Source organism: Chiroxiphia lanceolata, chromosome 9 (assembly GCF_009829145.1).
Source record: "Chiroxiphia lanceolata isolate bChiLan1 chromosome 9, bChiLan1.pri, whole genome shotgun sequence".
NCBI classification, from domain to species: Eukaryota; Metazoa; Chordata; class Aves; order Passeriformes; family Pipridae; genus Chiroxiphia; species Chiroxiphia lanceolata.
In genome coordinates this window covers 254,240-272,035 of record NC_045645.1, presented here as the reverse complement: position 1 = coordinate 272,035, position 17,796 = coordinate 254,240, and the positions used below count along the sequence as shown (strand labels likewise).

Sequence of the window (17,796 nt, the reverse complement as noted above, 5' to 3'; positions counted from 1 at the left end):
TGCAGGGAGGGCTGGCTGGGCAGTGCTCTGTTCTCCAGGGTGCAGTGCTCAGGGCAGGTGTGCTCAGGGCAGGTGTGCTCGGTGTGCAGTGCAGGTGTGCACAGTGTGCAGAGGAGGTGTGTGCTGGCCTGCACAGTGGCAGGGAAAACTTCCATGGGATTCTTGGGCAGGAGGGAATGGCCTTGATTGTCAGTGCTTTGAGGTGACTACTGTGAGAAGCTACTTTTAGTAGCAATTCGCAGTATGAAATGCAGTGATTTTCAGAAAGCATGTGTAATTATTCTTTGCTCCTATTTCTCTTCAGAGAAAATTAAAGGTAAATACAATTACAACTAATGGATGTTCTTGTATCTAATTAAAAACTAACTTGAAGATTTACTGTCATTTAACCTGTCAGTTAAAAGTTTATATTACATTTGATTTAAAATTTTCTTAATTTAAATATTGTTGAACAGTGGAAAAGTTTATTTTTTGTGAAATCTAATGGAGTGAGCTCTATCACAGCTAGTCAGCATAATGAAAACCTGCTTACTAGAAAGAAAATATTTGGGTTTCAAGCAAAGCGTAGAATTGTCAAACTTCTTGGAATAAAGATGTTATGTATTATCAAGCACTGATTTTTGCACTAAAAATAAGCAAAAATTTTATGTTCAGCACAGCTTGTAACTTATTCTGTGTAAGCTGGTGAAGGAATCACTAGTTTCTTTTGATCTTATTAAAAAAATCTTTGATCATTTTGCTTTGAAAGTGAAAATACAATTGAAAGGTTGAGGCTGCTTGAGGATACAGTATTGAGGCATTATATCTTTACTGACATCCATACTGCATGCAGAGCTGACATGCCATGGGAATTGTTTGACTTTGTTCAGAGAATTACAAGTAGTGGGGTATTTTATGCATAAAAAAGGAGAGGAAACACTGTGCATTTCTTCTTGTAGGATTTCTATCCTGGAAAGTGCTTTCTGCTTTCCTGTGTTTTTAAACAAATATAAAAATAAATATATTTGTAGTCATGTGTAAGGTAAATCTGACCATTCTACCTGTCCAAGCTTTAGTTGTTTTGGCCTTTATTGTAAAGTAACACTTGGGCAATGCCAAAGGATGCTGTGGACTGAGAAGTAAATGCCTGTTGCTTACTGATAGCTGGAAAACACATTTCATAAATAGCAAAAGGGAAATGTTTCTTTTTTTCTTGGTAAATTATTTCTGTTATATTCAAATATAAATACAATTTAAGAATAAATTCAGACTGCTAGTGAATAAGTTCACCTTAAGTGAAACAAACTGGATATAATTTATAAATTAAAACACATCACAGACAGGGGGGAAAAAAGTAAGATCTGTGCACTTTGCTGCTGCCTCACTAAGAAAAATAGCCAGTAATTAGGATGTTGGTGTGTGAATTATTTCCCCTCTAAAAAATCTGATATATTTAGTTGTGTTTATACAACACATGACATGTGAATGACTGAATACTTTTAAAATTTATTGTTCAGTATTGCAGTTCCTGTACCTCACACTTTGTTTGGTCTTAAACCAGCAGATGGCATTTGTTATTTCATTTAAGTGCAGGCTAACATAAATTTTGTAAATGTGGTGTAGTTAACTTCAGTATCTAGAGAAATGCTGTTGTCTGAGCTGTACTTCAGATGCCTCTGCACTCGTGCAAGTTCCTGTAACAGACTCTGCTTGCTTGCCCAGTGTGTGTGAGGAGCACAGAGTGCCCCTGGAAATGCCCTCTCACACGCTGGGCAGCCCCTTGCCCTGGGGCCAGCAGCAGGCTCTCTGCTGGCAGGGATTTAATGCCATTGTCCACTCCAGCTGCCGGGGGGACAGTGCTTTAGTCAGCCCCTGCTTTGTGGAATCTCTGAAGCTGAGCAGGGTGGTAGGAGTGGGGGAGCAGGATGCTCTCCAGGGTAGCCTGTAGTCTGTGGGGGAGGCACTGGGATACAGGGTCCGTACAGTGGTGAGATCATCTCTACAGCACACGGCCAAATGTTTGGTACTTCAGACCATACTTTATGAAAGCCACTACTGTATTCTAGTTTGCACTCTGTACTCTTCCATTCCATGGAAAAGCACTATCCCTTCCAATGGAGTTACTTTGGATTTGCTTTCTTTCTTATTTGGATATTTTTTTAATTGAACCTAAGTGTCATATAATCAAGGAACACTCTCGTTTTGAAGGAAAACAAAGGTGTGAATTTAAAATATTTAGCTCAAGGTGGAGTCAGTTGGGTTTGTTCTTTTTTTTCTCTAGGAAATGTGCTGGTCATTTAAAATGCAGATAGGCTTCCTGAAAGAGGTATTAAAATGGCTCTAGTTACTCTAATATTTAGTATTCTGGTCTTTTACTCTATAGTACAGATCTGATAGTAGAGTGTAGCTGCTAATATAGTGAATAATTTTTGCCTACAAGATTTTAGTTTAGGTGAACATTTTACTGCTGTCTCTTCCTCTCAGTTTCTCATATCAAAAATTATCTTTAAGTGTGACTCCAAATCTCTCAGAGTTAGTAACAATTAGTTACGTGAGGCACTCTGACTCTGGGGTTTTCAAACCCAAGTGTGCCTCATATGGGGCAGTTCCTTGTAGTGCTAAGTGACTAAACCAAGGAAGAACAGACCAAAGCTGCAGATCGTAGAAGTAGAGCTCCTCTGTCCAAGGCTTCCAGTAGCCAAGATCCTCTGCACAGCAGCTGCTCACCTGCAGGGGCCTTTATGGTTTCTGTGTGAGCCGGGTCTTCAGCAGCATTGTTGTGGGAGAGCACCCAGAACCGGAGGTGACTTCTCCTTGAGCCCAGTCAGACATTGACCAAAATGTCCGTGTGGTTCTTCTAATTCAGGCATTTTATCTTACTCATTTTGGATCAATAACCTATTAATGCTCATTACTAATCAACGGTAGTAATTAGTTTGATGTAAATTAAGTGGACCAAAACTTTTGTCCGCTGTGAGGTTTTTCAGAGAGACAAAATGCACTTATTTTCTCTTTTGCTGAAGAATAACAAGTTTTGTGCAAACCTTCTGATTGTGTGTCAAACTGCCTTAAATTGTGCTAGAAAGTAACTATGGAGGGTTATTTGAGTAGCTTGTGATTTTGAAAAGGCATGGACCAAGCAAATTTTGCACGTACTTTCAGATTTTTTGTACTTATGTGAAAGCAGCTGTTTCAAAGATGGTTCTTGGCTAACCTTTGCTTTATTATGGAGCACTTGTGTAATTTGTATTCTCATTCTGAAAACATCGATCTTGTGGTCTGAACTGCCATATTGGCAATCACCAGTGAGCACAGGACCTTGATGGAAGCTGTGTGAAAAGCACAGAGAAGGTGATGTGTTAGGAGAGAAATCTAGTTCTCTTTGACAAGTTGGACAGTTTTGTGGAAGATTTGGCTTTTATAATGAGACTTCTGTCCCCTTCTTGTCTGCACTAGATTTGGGACTATGACCACAAGGTATTTGATTTCCAAAATGCCAGGTAATATGTTGGTAGAAATGAGGAACCTTGGTCTGCTGCCACGGTATGTGCACGTGGAAAATCGCATCATCTTAGATGATGAATTTGTCACATTTTGACAAGAAAACTGATGGGAAGAGTGAGAGCTCTTAGCTTGCATGTGAAAAATCAGATGCCAAATTTGACGTTTTTCTTTTTTTTTTCACCAGGTTCTTACTTATTTTTTTATTCATTTTGTATCATCATGGTTAACAAGTAAATGATGCTGTTGGGCCATGCAAACTTAAATGTATGCTTCCTGAGGAGATGTGAAGGTATTAGATGTGTGCTGCAGTTAGACTGGTGTACAGCAGATGCCAGTAGAGGCCTATTGAGTCAAAATAGAAATATGACCAGCGTTTCCATAGCAACAACTTCTTCCTGGCAGTCCTATTTATAGCAGTGCTGCAGCCCCAGCCTCGGCGCAGCTCTCGCAGGGACTCTCGAGGAAGGGTGAACCTTGTTAGTCAAAAATGGAGGTGTAAAGGTACACCAAGACTGGATGGGTTTGTTTTCTTGTGTTTTATTCAACAATGAAGTTACTGGTGGTGTTTATTTTGAAAAATCTCTGTTTCAAAATGGAGAGCCATCAAATCTGTAAGCTGTGAGCAAACACTGCTCCTCCTTCCCTGTGTTTAAGGAGAAGTGCAACCTCGTGGCATAGTGCTGGATGTATAGTGAAAACACATCTGCTTTTTCAAGAGCCTTTTTCTGCCTCTCTTTCTACCCATAATTCCTTCTGAAATATGCATGCCTGGCAGGATTCAAAATGGATTTTGTTCAATTACATAATTTCTGGTGCAAATGTTTGGGGGGGTTAAGTTACAAAATGGCTATCTGTGTACTTTGTTTTACATCCTTTTCTCTCAAGGTTTATATAACAACTAGAAAAATACCACACGTATTGCCTCAGGCTTATAGCAAAGACAGTCTAGGTTCTTCAGTATATGTCACGTAACAAATTTGAGAGTCATTAAATGCTTATAAACTTTTGTATTTTCTAATTCAAAATTAGACAGGTAAATTGTTTTCTTTTTATGAAATATGTTGGCTGCATCTTTTGACTTAAAAATACCTTCTTTATTGATCAGTAAGATACCTGGAAAATTCAGCAGGATTCCCAAGCTCTTAAAAATGGAGGATCCCTCTCTAACACTTTGTATCAAGTAATTGCTCAGTCCTTTTGTAATAAATAATAAATACTTAAGTTGTATTTTCATCTTTGATTCTTGAAATAACTGATGCATAAAGGAAAAGATGTTTCATCCAGCCATCAATTTTTAAAGCAAATAAATAAACTTTCTCTAACCTCTAAAAAAAAAAAAGTTCTTCATTATTCATTTATAAGGTTTCTTTAAGTTATTTTTTTCCACAGATTACAAACAAATATGCTGGAAATGTCGCAAGATGTCTTTTTTAATGCAGATAAAGACCTCCTGTGAAATTAAGAAATATTTAAATTTAATATTATGTTTAATATTTAAAATAAGAAGGTAGAATATTTTTATTTAGAGAAATAAAACATGAAACCAGGAAGATACTAAGTTTCAAGATCTGGAATTAAACCCTGAATTTTGGTTAGCCGTAGGTGATCTGAAATTTGTTAGCATCATAAATCCATTTTTCACGGTTCTGTCAAGGAATACAGTTAATTGTCTTAAGACTCCTGTTCTTGACTGCAAGATACTCAAGGTATTCAAGGTATTGACCTTTGCTAAACACTAGAGAATGTCGTTGTTTGCACAGTCCTGCTTTGCTTGAGCATAGAGAAGTGCCCACGTTATCCTTCAGGGCCATGTCCCGTGTTTTCCCAGGAAAGTTGCACCATACAGTGACATGCTGTTACTCAACAGCTGGGTCCTGGGAGGAAAGGAGGGGGCTCGCTTTCCTAATCCTTCCTTTTTAAGGCTTGACTGGTAGGGCAGAATTGCTTCTTAGGAATTGAGAAATGATGTTTTAGCTGAGATGATGAAAAATAAATCGTCCACGTAGCTCCATGATTGCTGACTCTTTTTCAGCAAGGAGCTGGGAGGTCTGTGGCTGGGTTATAGTGCTCTTTGTTACCTGTTACAGGGCAGCAGACCCTGGCAGATGTGCACAAGGTTATGGGTTGGCCATCAGGAAAAGTATAAATGGCTTGGTTACCTTTATCAGCTTAGAGGGCCACTGTGTTAGCCCTTGTCTGTGGCTATCATCATTATGTTGCTTTTTATTAAACTGTGGGAGAGCGGCTTAAAAGTTTTTACTGAAATAATATTTATCAAAATACTGGACCTCGAGCATGCAACATTCAGGTTCATGGTTGAATCTCTTACCCACTGCTTGGAGTTTTTAATGTGTTTTAAAATATTGTGAAGACTCCATGGCTAGAATTTAGCAAAAATAAAATTTCTGCTGAAAGGAAATTCTTAACATTTCAGTGTTAACTTTGGCTGCAAGAGTTGGAACTTTGCTATCTCTCGTAGAACAGAAACTTTAGATTCTATTTTGGACTCTGTTCTTCATATATAGCATATAAAATACTTACTGTGGATAAATTAATTGGAACACCAGAGTGTCAATAAGATGAAAGATTAAGTAAAAGGAAATAGGAAGTTCCACCTTTAAAAATCATGGACTTCATTTGAAGACGTTGAAGACCATGTGGGATGTGGGTTTCCCATAAAATCAGTGTGTTAGTATTTTGTATTATCATTGAGCAATTTCCTAGATTAGGAAAGTGTATCACTACCTGTAATATAACCAACACTTTCTTTTCAGGTTTTACATGTGCAGAATTTCTGTAACTGTGTTCGCTGGCAGCGGTTTGTAAAATTCTGGCAAATTCATGCTTTCTTTTAGGAACTCTTCTAACAATTCCTTTTTGGTAACCTGTCTTCACTTAAACCAGTTCACTTCTGTAATCTCACAGGACGGGTATTTCTGATTCCAATTTTTGACACCTAATTCAAGTGTCCGGGTTAGTCATTTGGGGTGCATTTCAGAGCTCTGAATTTTGCTGGGAACGTTTGCTCTGTGGCAGTTTTCACATCCCTCCATGGACTTTAGATGGCTGACAGCCTCTAACTTATGTCGTGTGAAGCAATGTGAATTCTGTAAATTGCTCTCTTAGATCAGGGAAACAAAATGTTTTAGTTGAAGAACTGTGCAAAAGATGACAGTAGTGTAAAGGCTCAGTACCCCATGGGAGAGGAGAGGGACAAGACGAGCACACCATCATACCAGGGGGCTTCGTTTACTGGAGAAAACAGACAAGGACAGAAAGAATATTAGTCTCTTGGAAGGATTTCCTGAATGCCCAAAGATTTGCAGTGAGCTACAGGGAGAGCATGGCTGTATAATTCCAGAGGGGCTCTTCAGTCCTGCAGGGTTCACCAGGCAGGGAAATAAGTATCTTGATGTTGTCTAAGCACTTCTTATATTGCTGTATGGAAGGTGTGTAGCATTACTCTGTCATAAAGTGGTAGTATAAAGGATATCCCCTCTGCCTGTTTGTGATCCCCTGGTAAGGCAAACACGTCCTCATGGTCTTCACTAGCTCTTGTTTATGGCAGCAAAGCCTTGAACCGATGGGATGTTATGGATGTCATAATGGACCTTGGAACAGAGCAGGTGAACAGCTGGAAGGCATAAGGTGGCACATGTAATGAGCTGGCATCCAGGGAGGGTTGAGGCACCAGACCCTGACAGGAAAGCAGCCTGGTCACCTCCAAGATATCTGGTGCTCACCTGGATTTACAAATGGCTGTGTAAAATGTAAGCATTTAGACAGTTGGTTCCAAATTTTGAACAGGTGCTGGAGAAAGAATTTACATTTCCAGTGTGTCTGGAGCCTAGAAGCAAAGAGTCTAGAAAAGCAAGCTGTGGTGTGGCCAAGGCCCCCCAGGAGTGTCCCGGTGGCTGTTAGGAAGGACAGCGCCAGATCCGTGCAGTCTGTCTGTCGGCATTTGGATTGTTTTATCGTGGTCGTGGGCAGTTTGTCATCAGGAGGTTTTTTCTGAGGCACAGGGCTGTTATGAAATGGTTATGTAATGTCCAAGGGTGGGTATCTGCTGACATTTGAAAACTATGCAGTGAGAAGTATGGTGGTGAAAAATGAGAGGTATGTCTTTAACACGTGTTGACTGTAAGGCAGGAGACAGATTGTGGAAAAGTTATTTCAATCTTTCTTAAGAATAGCCTAAATTTTTAAGAAGCCACATCATAGATGTGTGAAGGATATACTGGAAAACCTGTCTAATGTATTTATTTTCATTTTCACAAAAATTAATATTTAGTATTACCCATTGTAGGCATGCAAAATCACATCATTTGCAAACTAATGTAATGTTAAATACAACTTTCACTTTATTTTCCTTATGTTTTGTGCTGTTAAAAAATATGCTTTCTAGACTTACTCCACAGTTGAAAGTACTCAAAAATATTTAAAATGAAAGTATGAAAATACGGATGTATTGAAAATACTCTTTCTTGTGAAAGAATGAAATCGTATTCTCAAAAAAGTTAAATGCATTTGGTTCATTCTTAGAGAAAGTAGAACCCAGTTGGAAAAAGTATAATGCAGGTTTTTTTATATGTACAATAGAATTCAACTTCTTCAGACTGGTTTTCCTCAAAGGAGGAAAATAATACTTTTTTTCCACCCCATATTAAAATAAGCTTATTCAGTTGTGGTTGCAAGTAACTTCCTTGATTAGAAAGTTGATTAGCTGAAAGCATGAGATTACTAATGATTAGATTCCAGCTGGTTTTGTTTGCTCTGATGATTTCTCAATAACAAGGGAGGAACTGCAGAATAAGTCACTTTTGGTTTTTTTCACACGTGGTTGTGGTAAATTAAAAAAATATATACCTGCCTTCTGATCTTTGCTTCTGAACAAGTTGTTTATAGTATTCTAACATAAAATTTATATTTAAATATAAAATGTAACGCGTTCAAAAGCTACGAGAACGTAGGCTAGAGAAATTAGTGCCGTTTTGTTTGTTTTTGAAGAAACAAACCACTTTTCAATGCAGATGAGAAGAGACTTTTCAGGGTATAAAGCAGTCCATCGCAGAGCTGCTCTCGACAGGAAGCGGAGGAGAGCAGTGGTTGGCACCCGCTGCGGGCAGGAAGCTCACCCGTGGCCAGCTCTCGGTGGGGCTGGGCTGGCCAGCTCCCTGGCCTGGTTCCTCCTTTGGCCCAGCCTGGCTGTGGATGGCAGCGCACAGGGAGGGGCCGTGTCACCAGTGCTCGGGCACCGCGCTGCAGAGACTGGAGGGTTTTGCTAATCGCCTCTTCCATAGGCACTCCAAGCATGGTGCACAGGAGCAGAAAGGCACTCAGGACAGGGAGAGCCCACGGTGCTCTGAATTCACTGCCCGGTGGGATGAAGAGAGTAAGTAGTGGGGCTCGCTTTGCTCGAGAGATGTTTGCAGTTCGGTTTGCCTCCTAAGGGAAGCGCTTGTACGTTTGTAATGGAGGCTGAACACCGACGGGTGACACATTGCCAGCTCCTCACCTGAAGGTATCGGTGTGAAGGACAGCACGTTGCATCAGGCAGGGGGACATGGGGCTGGTTCAGGGACTGCTGGCTGGCAGGAGAATTTATCCCCTGTTCCTTCTTTTCTTTCAAAGCACAGTTGACTTGTTTTGGCAAGCCCCCACCCCAGTTCTTACTTCTAAAGTACTTCCTTTATTTTCAAATTAAATCAGCGAGTTTAGCAGAAATAGAAAGCTCTTAACTAAAGACGGTAATGTTTAAACTTTCAAATGGGTAGACGTTGCTGCACAGATTAAACTTCTAATTATAGGGGTTTTCATCGTTCATAGTTCTATTTTAAGGGATATATACATTAGAAATGCTCTATATAGTGTAAGCAATATAACATTCTGTTTGATTTTAACTATTACATATTAACTTAGTGTGGGAATGCTGGTTATCATTAGCGTTAATTTCTTAATTAGTGAACAGTTTACAGTATTTGTATGGTTAAAAAGTTTTCATGGTTGTATTTTGGCTAATAAGAGAGATTTCAAAAAAATCTCAATCTAAACAAATTGACGTTTGATTTTCTTTTTTTTATTTTTAATTTTAAAGCCATGCAGTATTTTGCAGAGCAATTCTTGTGTCTGGTTAAATACTCATTTTAAAATGTTACAATATGGTAATTTATGATAATTTTGTTCCAAATTTCAGATTCATTGATGGGTTTGAGATAGCACAATTATTTCAGTTGAAGATAGGCTGTGTTGGAAATGCTTAACATCACAGTGTTACCATGAAGAAAACCAGTGTTTATACATCTTGCTTGCAACTTCAAATGTTACATGAGTAGGGAGTGAATCTGTTCTCAGAGGATAAGCAGTAAACAGGGAAACAAAAAGGTGTTAATGCACTGACCTAAAATAGATTGAATCTAGGTCTCCCAAATGAGATAGGAAAGAACTGACTCGTTTTGTTGGGAAGATAAATGATTAAAGTGCATAAATTCTGAGCTTCCACTTCTCCAAAATACTTTCAGCTTGGTAAAAATAGGCACATACTTGTGTTTATGTAGAAGCTCTTTTTTATGTAAATAGCTATTTGAAAAAATAACACTGAAGCATTTCTGTGTATATAACACGAAGAAAAAAATGGTATTGACCTACTGACACTTACAAATTGTGACCTGTTTATGTACAAGTCTGTACTTTTTTCCCCTCTATTTAAGGCAGGCTTCCTCATGTGACATGTTTGATGAGGAAATGGACTGTCGTGTCTCTTGATAAACGTGGTGAAAATGGCTGTTCTGTGAAAGCTATTTTAAGTCATAATTAAGCAGAGTGGTTGCATGCAGTGTTCTGAGCTGAAGTTGCTGAGCTGGTAACTGAATAGTGGGTGTCTATGCAGCTTTGGTTTTGAGGTGAAATTCTGAATCTTTATCCTGAAACTTTACTTTCAATTTCTAGATTATTTAAAAAAAATAATACTTTAAATTACTGTAGGTACCCATGAACTAAGTCCACATTTAGCTGGAGTGATAGAGAAAATAAGGAGTACAGGGAAGGGAGTATTTCTCTCTACTCCTGACTCCTAATTAGATCTTCAGAAAAATACATCTTCTGTGAAAATTCTTTGTGAAACATAAAAGAGAAACAAGGTGTTAGGGTTTTTTTGTTTGTTTTGGTTTAGGTTTTTGTTCATTTGTTTGGAGGTTGTTTTGTTTGCTTGTGGTTTTTTTAATACCCAAGAGTTCAATGTCATAGAATTGCTTAGTGTCACTGAATTCAGGTTGTAGATTAATTTCACAGAAAGTTTAATGAATAAGCAGTGTTTTAGAAACATGCTGGTGTTTGTCTTATAAGGATATTTGAATATTCTCAACTATTTTGCCTGTATCACTGCAACTTAGAAATATAAGGTTTTAGGTGAACCTACATGGCAGACAGCGTGAATTACTCTGGGAAGTTCAAGGCAAAAGCACTCTTAATTCCTGAAAAAAGTTTGGAAAATAACTTCTCAAAATTTTTGTTATTTTAGGCTTCAGGTGGAATCCATTTGAAAAGGAAGTTAATATACTTATACCATCTGCTGTAATGAAATACAGTGACAGGTCTGTGTCTATTCTTTCCCAAGCAGTTCCTGCTGAAGCTCTGGGTTTGCTGCAGGGGAGGGAGCTGTGCTTGTTGGGTGGACTTTGTGTTGTCAGTCGCCTGGTGTTGTGGGTTTAAATAAATTGCCTTGTGGTCTATGGCCTTAGGGGTTTTTCAGTGGTTGATTTTGAAATTTGCCATCATTGCTCTGTTATTTTGATATATAAAACATGTGGTTTCTCCAGTGTGCCTTGGATTCTTGGTCAATGCCCGAAATGAGTGTGTTCTGCAAATTCCTCAAAGTCCAGAAGGGCAGAGCTGACTCAGGGCACCACGGGCCTTGGAATCCGTTTGCAAAAGCTGCCTGAGCACACGTGTGATTGTGGAGCCTGGCCTGGGAACCAGGTCAGTGGTGCTGCACAGCCCCAGGGTGACAGGGACAGATGGGAGCCGTCAGAAGGATGCTTTTCAGTCTTCCTGTAGGTGTCTTGACTGTGACCACTTGCAACTATATGGAACCTGCATTTTGATTTTTGTTTTGTTTTATTAGTTGCTTGTTGCTCTTTGAATGATTGAAGTGGGAAAGCAAAGGAAAGTGAGGCTGCTTGCTTTTGAACACAGAGCAGCCAGTAAGATCAGCGTGAATCTTTTATTCTTGAACTGGTACGAGTATTTTCCAAATCTGCATAAGAGAACACATTAACAACTTGGATAACTGAAATGGTCAGAAGAGGCAACACTAGTCCATCTGTGATCTTCCTAGTCTCTAAATTGAAAATGGATGGGTGATGAACAGTCAAAGGAATATTATTTGGTCTCTGATTCAAAATAATACCGGTATACTTTCAAATACTGTGGAATGATGTATAGAGATTTAGCTGAATAATTACTATATATATATGAGTGTGTGTGAAGAGAGAAAAATGCATGTGAAATATGAAATAATGTACAGAGCACACTGTATGAATTGCTTAAAGCTTTAGAATAACTACTAGTTGGGTACAAGTCAACAGATAATTCTGGTCTAAGGTTGCCATGGAAACAACCAGTGCTTGATATAATTGAGAACATCTTAAACCCTCCTGGTGTTTGCATGCTTTTTTCCCCTGCCATTTTGAGTTGCTTTAGACATGAATAGGTAGCATTGGTCAGAACAGTAGTAGTTAATGAGCAAACCCAAATACCCCTGTCCTGAATATTGATTTTGATATTCTGCTGGTATCTTGTGCTTCGTAGTTTTTTGCATCACAAGGAGCTCATAAGGAAGAGCAGCTCTCTGGATTCTCTGTGCTCTCTCTAGTTAGTGTATAAGTGTGTTTAGAGATTGAAGCACTGATCTGAGAGATTAACACACTTCATCAACTGTTGGATTAATATTAGGAGCAATATGTTTCTGACAACTAGCTTTTCAGCATGAATGGTAAGTCTTTTTTATTCCCTTTGACACTGTTTTTTTGTTCTGTCTTCATAAGCAGGGAAAATCTACCAGGTTTCCCTTTCTTGTCTGCATAGCTACATCGACTGCTGATTTCTTTGTTTTTGTAATCCACTCACTGTGGGTTTCTATTTAAAATTGCTAGCCTTAAAGGTTTGCAGTTTATTATTAAACTGTTTGCTTTGGATAACTGGTATTTAGTGCTTTATTTTAAAGCTTTCTTTTAGAAATAACTTACAAATCATTAAGGCACAGAATCTGATTTGAAAAATTTTTAATTGAATATATACATGTCGGTTCACTTAATTTTCTGTGCCACTCATAATAAATTATTTAATGTTAATTAATACAAATCAGAGAGGCCTTCTGAAATAATTGTAATCGTTACTTAAAAATTCTAGACAGGTATTTGTTGTTTTTCGTCTGAACCAGCTTATTCTTCTATGATTTTTAGTCTTTTAAATACTGGGATAGCAGAATAGTTGAGGTCATTCATGGAGATAGGGGAGGGCAGTTTCATTTGAAATGAGATGCTATAATAGATCTAGTAAACTTATCAGGCAGGTATTTACTTTCCAAAACCACTGTGACTACTTGTTATAAGGTACTTTGAATATAATAGTATTATGAAGTACTATATTCTTGCTTGGAATATTATTGAAAGTTGGTTTTAAATATATGAACTGTGTATGTTTGTTTCCTCGGAAAAAGATATCCTTTGAAAATTGTTTGCAAAAAGCCCAAATATGTTAGTTTTCGAATCGATGCCTTTGTGTTTCAAACAGATAGTCTGGAGCTTTAGAAAATGACTCGAGGCAGCGATTTCTTGAAAAGAAAGAACAGTTAATCATGTGTATGGGGTTTGTCTGTGTGTGTCTGTGTGGTTTTGCTTTATCCTACAAATTTAAAGGACCATTTTTACAAAGGTTTCACTTGTGTTCATGGCATGACATAGAGTGGGAGGAGTTATCCCACTGCCTTATCTAATATCAGCTTGTCTATACTTATCTCATACAAATGTGTTGAGGTCATCTTCCCCAGAATGGAAAGCGTGGCTGTCGTTTCTTTGCTGTGCAAAGTACAAAATACAAATGTCAAAGCAGGTACAGTTATTCAGACGGTGTTTCAGTACTCTGTACATCCAGCACGGAAATCCGTGGTACAGCATCACTGCTGGCTGGTTCCTAAAGCTGAAGGTGCTGCCTCTGCAAGTGCTGGCCCAGCCTCTGGGGATGCTGCTGGGGAGTTGGTGTGGCCACGCAGGTCCCCAGCTGGCCTGCACTGCCCCTCAGGGACACCAGGCATTGCAGCCTCCCTGCCAGCACCTGCCCTGCCAGCACCTGTGGGGGGAGCAGGAGGGAACCCACAGCCTCCCTCACTGCATCCCTGCCAGGACCTGCCCTGCCAGCACCTGTGGGGGGAGCAGGAGGGAACCCACAGCCTCCCTCACTGCATCCCTGCCAGGACCTGCCCTGCCCAGCCCCTGTGGGGAGCAGGAATGAACCCACAGCCTCCCTCACTGCATCCCTGCCAGGACCTGCCCTGCCCAGCCCCTGTGGGGAGCAGGAATGAACCCACAGCCTCCCTCACTTCCTCCGGGTCACCGGCCACCGTCTCTGCTGGTGGAGAGGGCTCTCCTTGGGGCAGGAAGTCTCTCTTTTCACCAGTTACCAGGCTGGGTTTTCCGTCACGTTTTTCTTTGTTTCTCTTACAGTTAGGTAGTAGCTTCCATGGGAATTAAAGTTTGTGGAAATCAGCTCTATAAATTTTGAATTTTGGGTGATTTTAGTTTGGGTATTCTCTTATGATTGATTCATAAGGGAATATATTTCCTACAAGCTAGGTGAAAAAGTGGCTAGTTGTTTGTAACCTCATCATTTGTGTTGGATTTTTGTTTGTCTGGGGCTGTATTTTTTTTGTGGGGGTGGTGGTTGTTTTAGGGTTGAGGTTTTTTTATTTTCCCTGGGGGTTTATTCTGCAACTTGCATCTGTAGATTTCATTCATCTTGACATCCTGGCTCCCAATTCCATTAAAAATAGAAATAAATAGCTGCAACTTTTACCAGGTGTCGGTTCCCAGCCAGAATTATCTATAAACTAGTCTAATTTTGACAGGTTTGACAAGGTGATCATCTTCTGCTCCATCAGGATTAAGTCTTTGCCGTAAACGTTTCCCTATTTAAACCACTTGTGCTTTTCAGTGCACTTCTGTGGCTGTCTTCACTGCAGCAGTGTTACATTACACCCTGTCAGCAGATAAAATCAGATGCTTCCCTTGTGAAAGATGGCCAAGATGCAAGTGAAACCTGAATGAAAAAGTGATAGATTTTCTTCAGTTGGAAGTACAATTGGCTAATTTGGTTTTCTTTTTTAATTTCTTTTTCTTCTCTTCCCCAGAAAAGCTGATTAGATTTTTTTTTTTTATTAGAAAGACTCAAAGAAAAAGCTGTTTTTCTATTTCTTTGGACTTGGGCTTTTGTTTTGAACAGCAGAACATTCTTGAACAGATAAAACTGGAAGGCCAAGTAACTTAAATAGCCCAGACTCCCAGAGGTGAAAGGTGCTACTCTGCTAAATCTTCTGTTTCACTAAGAATAGGCTTAATACTCCTGAGAATCACCAAGTATGGGATTGGGCTACTGCTTTCCAATCCTGCCAGTAGGGGAATGGCTGATCCAGCCCTTTGCACTCCCAGGACAGTACTGCCCAGGTGTGTGTGAGACAGGCAGCAGGGTGTGGAGAGGGTGTAAGCCACACTACAGACTGCTGAATTACTGTCCAGTTTGGTGCACACTGGAGAATAGGAACGTTTAAGGAGTGAAGGGTGAAGGGAGGGAGTGTAAATATCTTAGTTATGTGCACTGGCAATGTTTTTAAGGGCAAGGGACAACAAGTAGCAACTGATTATTCAGTTGCTGAATTATTCAGTTAACTGCTGAAAAGACTATAGAAAATGGAAGGGTGCCATGGAATTTCCAGGTGCCAGAACTATACATCTTCCTTTATGTGTCTCATGGGACAAATGCTTTCTTCTTTTCAAAAATTCCCCAGTGTTACCTGTTAGCCTCTGACAGTGAATTAGGACTCTTGGGTGCTAACTTGAGTTCATGTTTTGTTCTGCTTCTTGTACAAAACATTTGAAAAAGGCAACAGGAGTTGCTGCACTGACGTAGTTCTTAAAATGCATCCACACAGTGAACAGTCCCTCAGGGTGCTTGCTTTGGGGTAGGAGCAAAAACTGTTTAATGTAATTGGCGTTTCTTCCAAAGAAAAGGTTATTTGGTATGTTGTAAGCTTGAACTGTGACTTACTCTAGTTAGTCCCCGTTACATTACTTACGTATATTTTGTTACCAGGAAGATTTTTTTTTATTTTCCATGGTTTTTAGTTTACAGCTCAAATTGTTTATATATTTGTTGCTTGTTCCTCTAAGAGTTGCTGCTGGGCCAGCTGTTGCAGGCCAAAGTTCGCAAGCTTTTAATTATTGAGGTCCTGACCAGCAGCTCTGTAACTTGCATAATGTTTTTGGTGTTTTTCTTTATTCATTCTTGTTGATAGATACCCCAGCCCATTAAGGATTCATGTGGTTTAGTTTCTTTATTTATTTTGCACGTTTTGCAGTTCAATCTGTGCAAGTTTTATGTCTGCCTTTTTAGACAAATAAGTGCTGACTTTAACCAGTTTCTCTCCAATGACCCATTCTCTGTCAGAACGGATAGTGAAAACTCTTACCTACTTTTTGCCTGCCTTAATCCTGAGGCAAACAAAAACTTGTTATTCACTTGATGTGTTGAATTGTCTTTATTTACATAAGGCTTCCTTATTCGGGAAGTCAGTCTCTGCTATTTAAGGGTATAAATGAACTTGTCCTGCTTGGCTGGTTACTGCGGGCAACCCTTTCCTGTAAATATTGAAGGTGTGTTCTGGGGGAGCATATGTCAGTGCAGAGATGTGTCAGAAGCTCAGATCTGCTGAAGAGCTGAAGAGCTGTTTTGCTGATTTACCCTGACAGCTGTGAAGATGTGTCTTGCTGATCCCCGAGCACCTCTATGAGAATTTGTGGAGGTTTTTGAATGCAGGGGCTGGGACGAGGTAGCTTCGTGAGGAGTGGACTTACATCCCCGTGAGTGCACAGAGACCAGATTGGAGTATCTGCCGTCGTTCTGATGCCTTGTACGAAACATTGGAAAAAAGAAAAAGCAATATGAGCGTTGCTCTTCTCAAGTAACTTGTTAAATGCATCCATACAGTGAACATCCCTGCAGTTGTTTAGTTTGAAGTAAAAGGAAGAAATTAGTTTAGTGAAACTTCTAAAGGCAAGGGGGTTGGTGCATGAATGTATGTGGTATTATTGCCTGCTGGTGGGGAATTTATTGGTTAATGTGCAGAGCAGATGAACTGCCTGCAGATTGATGCTTACTGTTGCTAATAATCCAGCCATAAAGCTTGGTCTCAGTGATAGCTGCCTGATAGCATGTTATCCTTTTTAGTCAGGGAACTTTAACCAAGGGGGAATGTGGGGCGGTAACAGGGAGAGGAAAGTTGGTGCTAGCCAATTAGCCAGGATCTTAATGCTGCTGAGGGGTGGAGGGCTCAACTGGAGGAACCTGCAGCAAGGGCTGGAAACATTTTGCTTGGTAAGTGGTTTTGGCTGTAGGAGGAAAATCTGATTAATTTGTGTATTTGTATTAAATGCTAGAATTTGCTAAAAACCTCTGCTCAAAAATGTGATACATTTACAAAGTATTTTATAGTAGTGCCCTAGAAAATGTTGTTCTTGGAATTCATTCTTAAACTGTATTTTTTTTTTTCACTACATGGTAACCATGGAAACACATCACCTGCAGAAACGAAAGATTTTGAATTTTCACAATTTTTGCCCAATTTTCATTTTTCCTTATACTGTTAATACCTGTTATATTTCATGTAAGCAGGACACTATGGGTCCTGTGGTAGTTACAACATTTTAGATTACTTGCTGGATAAAGTTTAGCAAGAACTGTAGAGGGTGGTACTGCACAGCTGAACCTTAATTCCTAATTGTCTCCCCAGAGTGGCCTCTGTTATATTGTATTTCTGGCATTAGCAGGATTCACTACCTCTGAACCAGTACTTTGGTATTTAAGAGAAGAACAAGGGAGAAAGACTGAACATTGGATTTGGAAATAGAATTCATTTTATTATTTCTAATAAAAATAGAAGAAAGTGAGTCTGACTGTGGCAGTTGTGTGCAGCAGAGTATCTACTGCTCAGAATTCAACAAAGACTGGTGTTATCTCTGGTAGCTGAAAACCTGGCTCCTGTTCTGG

The 17,796-nt window shown here is 39.5% G+C and overlaps 1 protein-coding gene across 9 annotated transcripts in view; it reads left to right on the top strand.

Annotated features, from left to right (window-relative positions):
• PRKACB (protein kinase cAMP-activated catalytic subunit beta) overlaps nt 1–17,796 on the top strand; it is a 75,249-nt gene that overhangs the window by 33,060 nt on the left and 24,393 nt on the right. The window contains exons 1-2 of one of the 9 annotated variants that reach the window (XM_032696138.1): nt 7,111–7,253; nt 8,784–8,875. The exons of 4 other annotated variants lie outside the window; for them this stretch is intronic. In XM_032696138.1, coding sequence (XP_032552029.1) covers nt 7,144–7,253; nt 8,784–8,875 — 202 coding nt within the window. In that variant the 5' untranslated portion in view covers nt 7,111–7,143. Of the gene's footprint in view, nt 1–7,110; nt 7,254–8,783; nt 8,876–12,078; nt 12,473–16,498; nt 16,611–17,796 lie in introns of those variants that run through there. 4 more of the 9 variants (XM_032696146.1, XM_032696142.1, XM_032696143.1 and 1 more) reach the window with 4 other exon arrangements.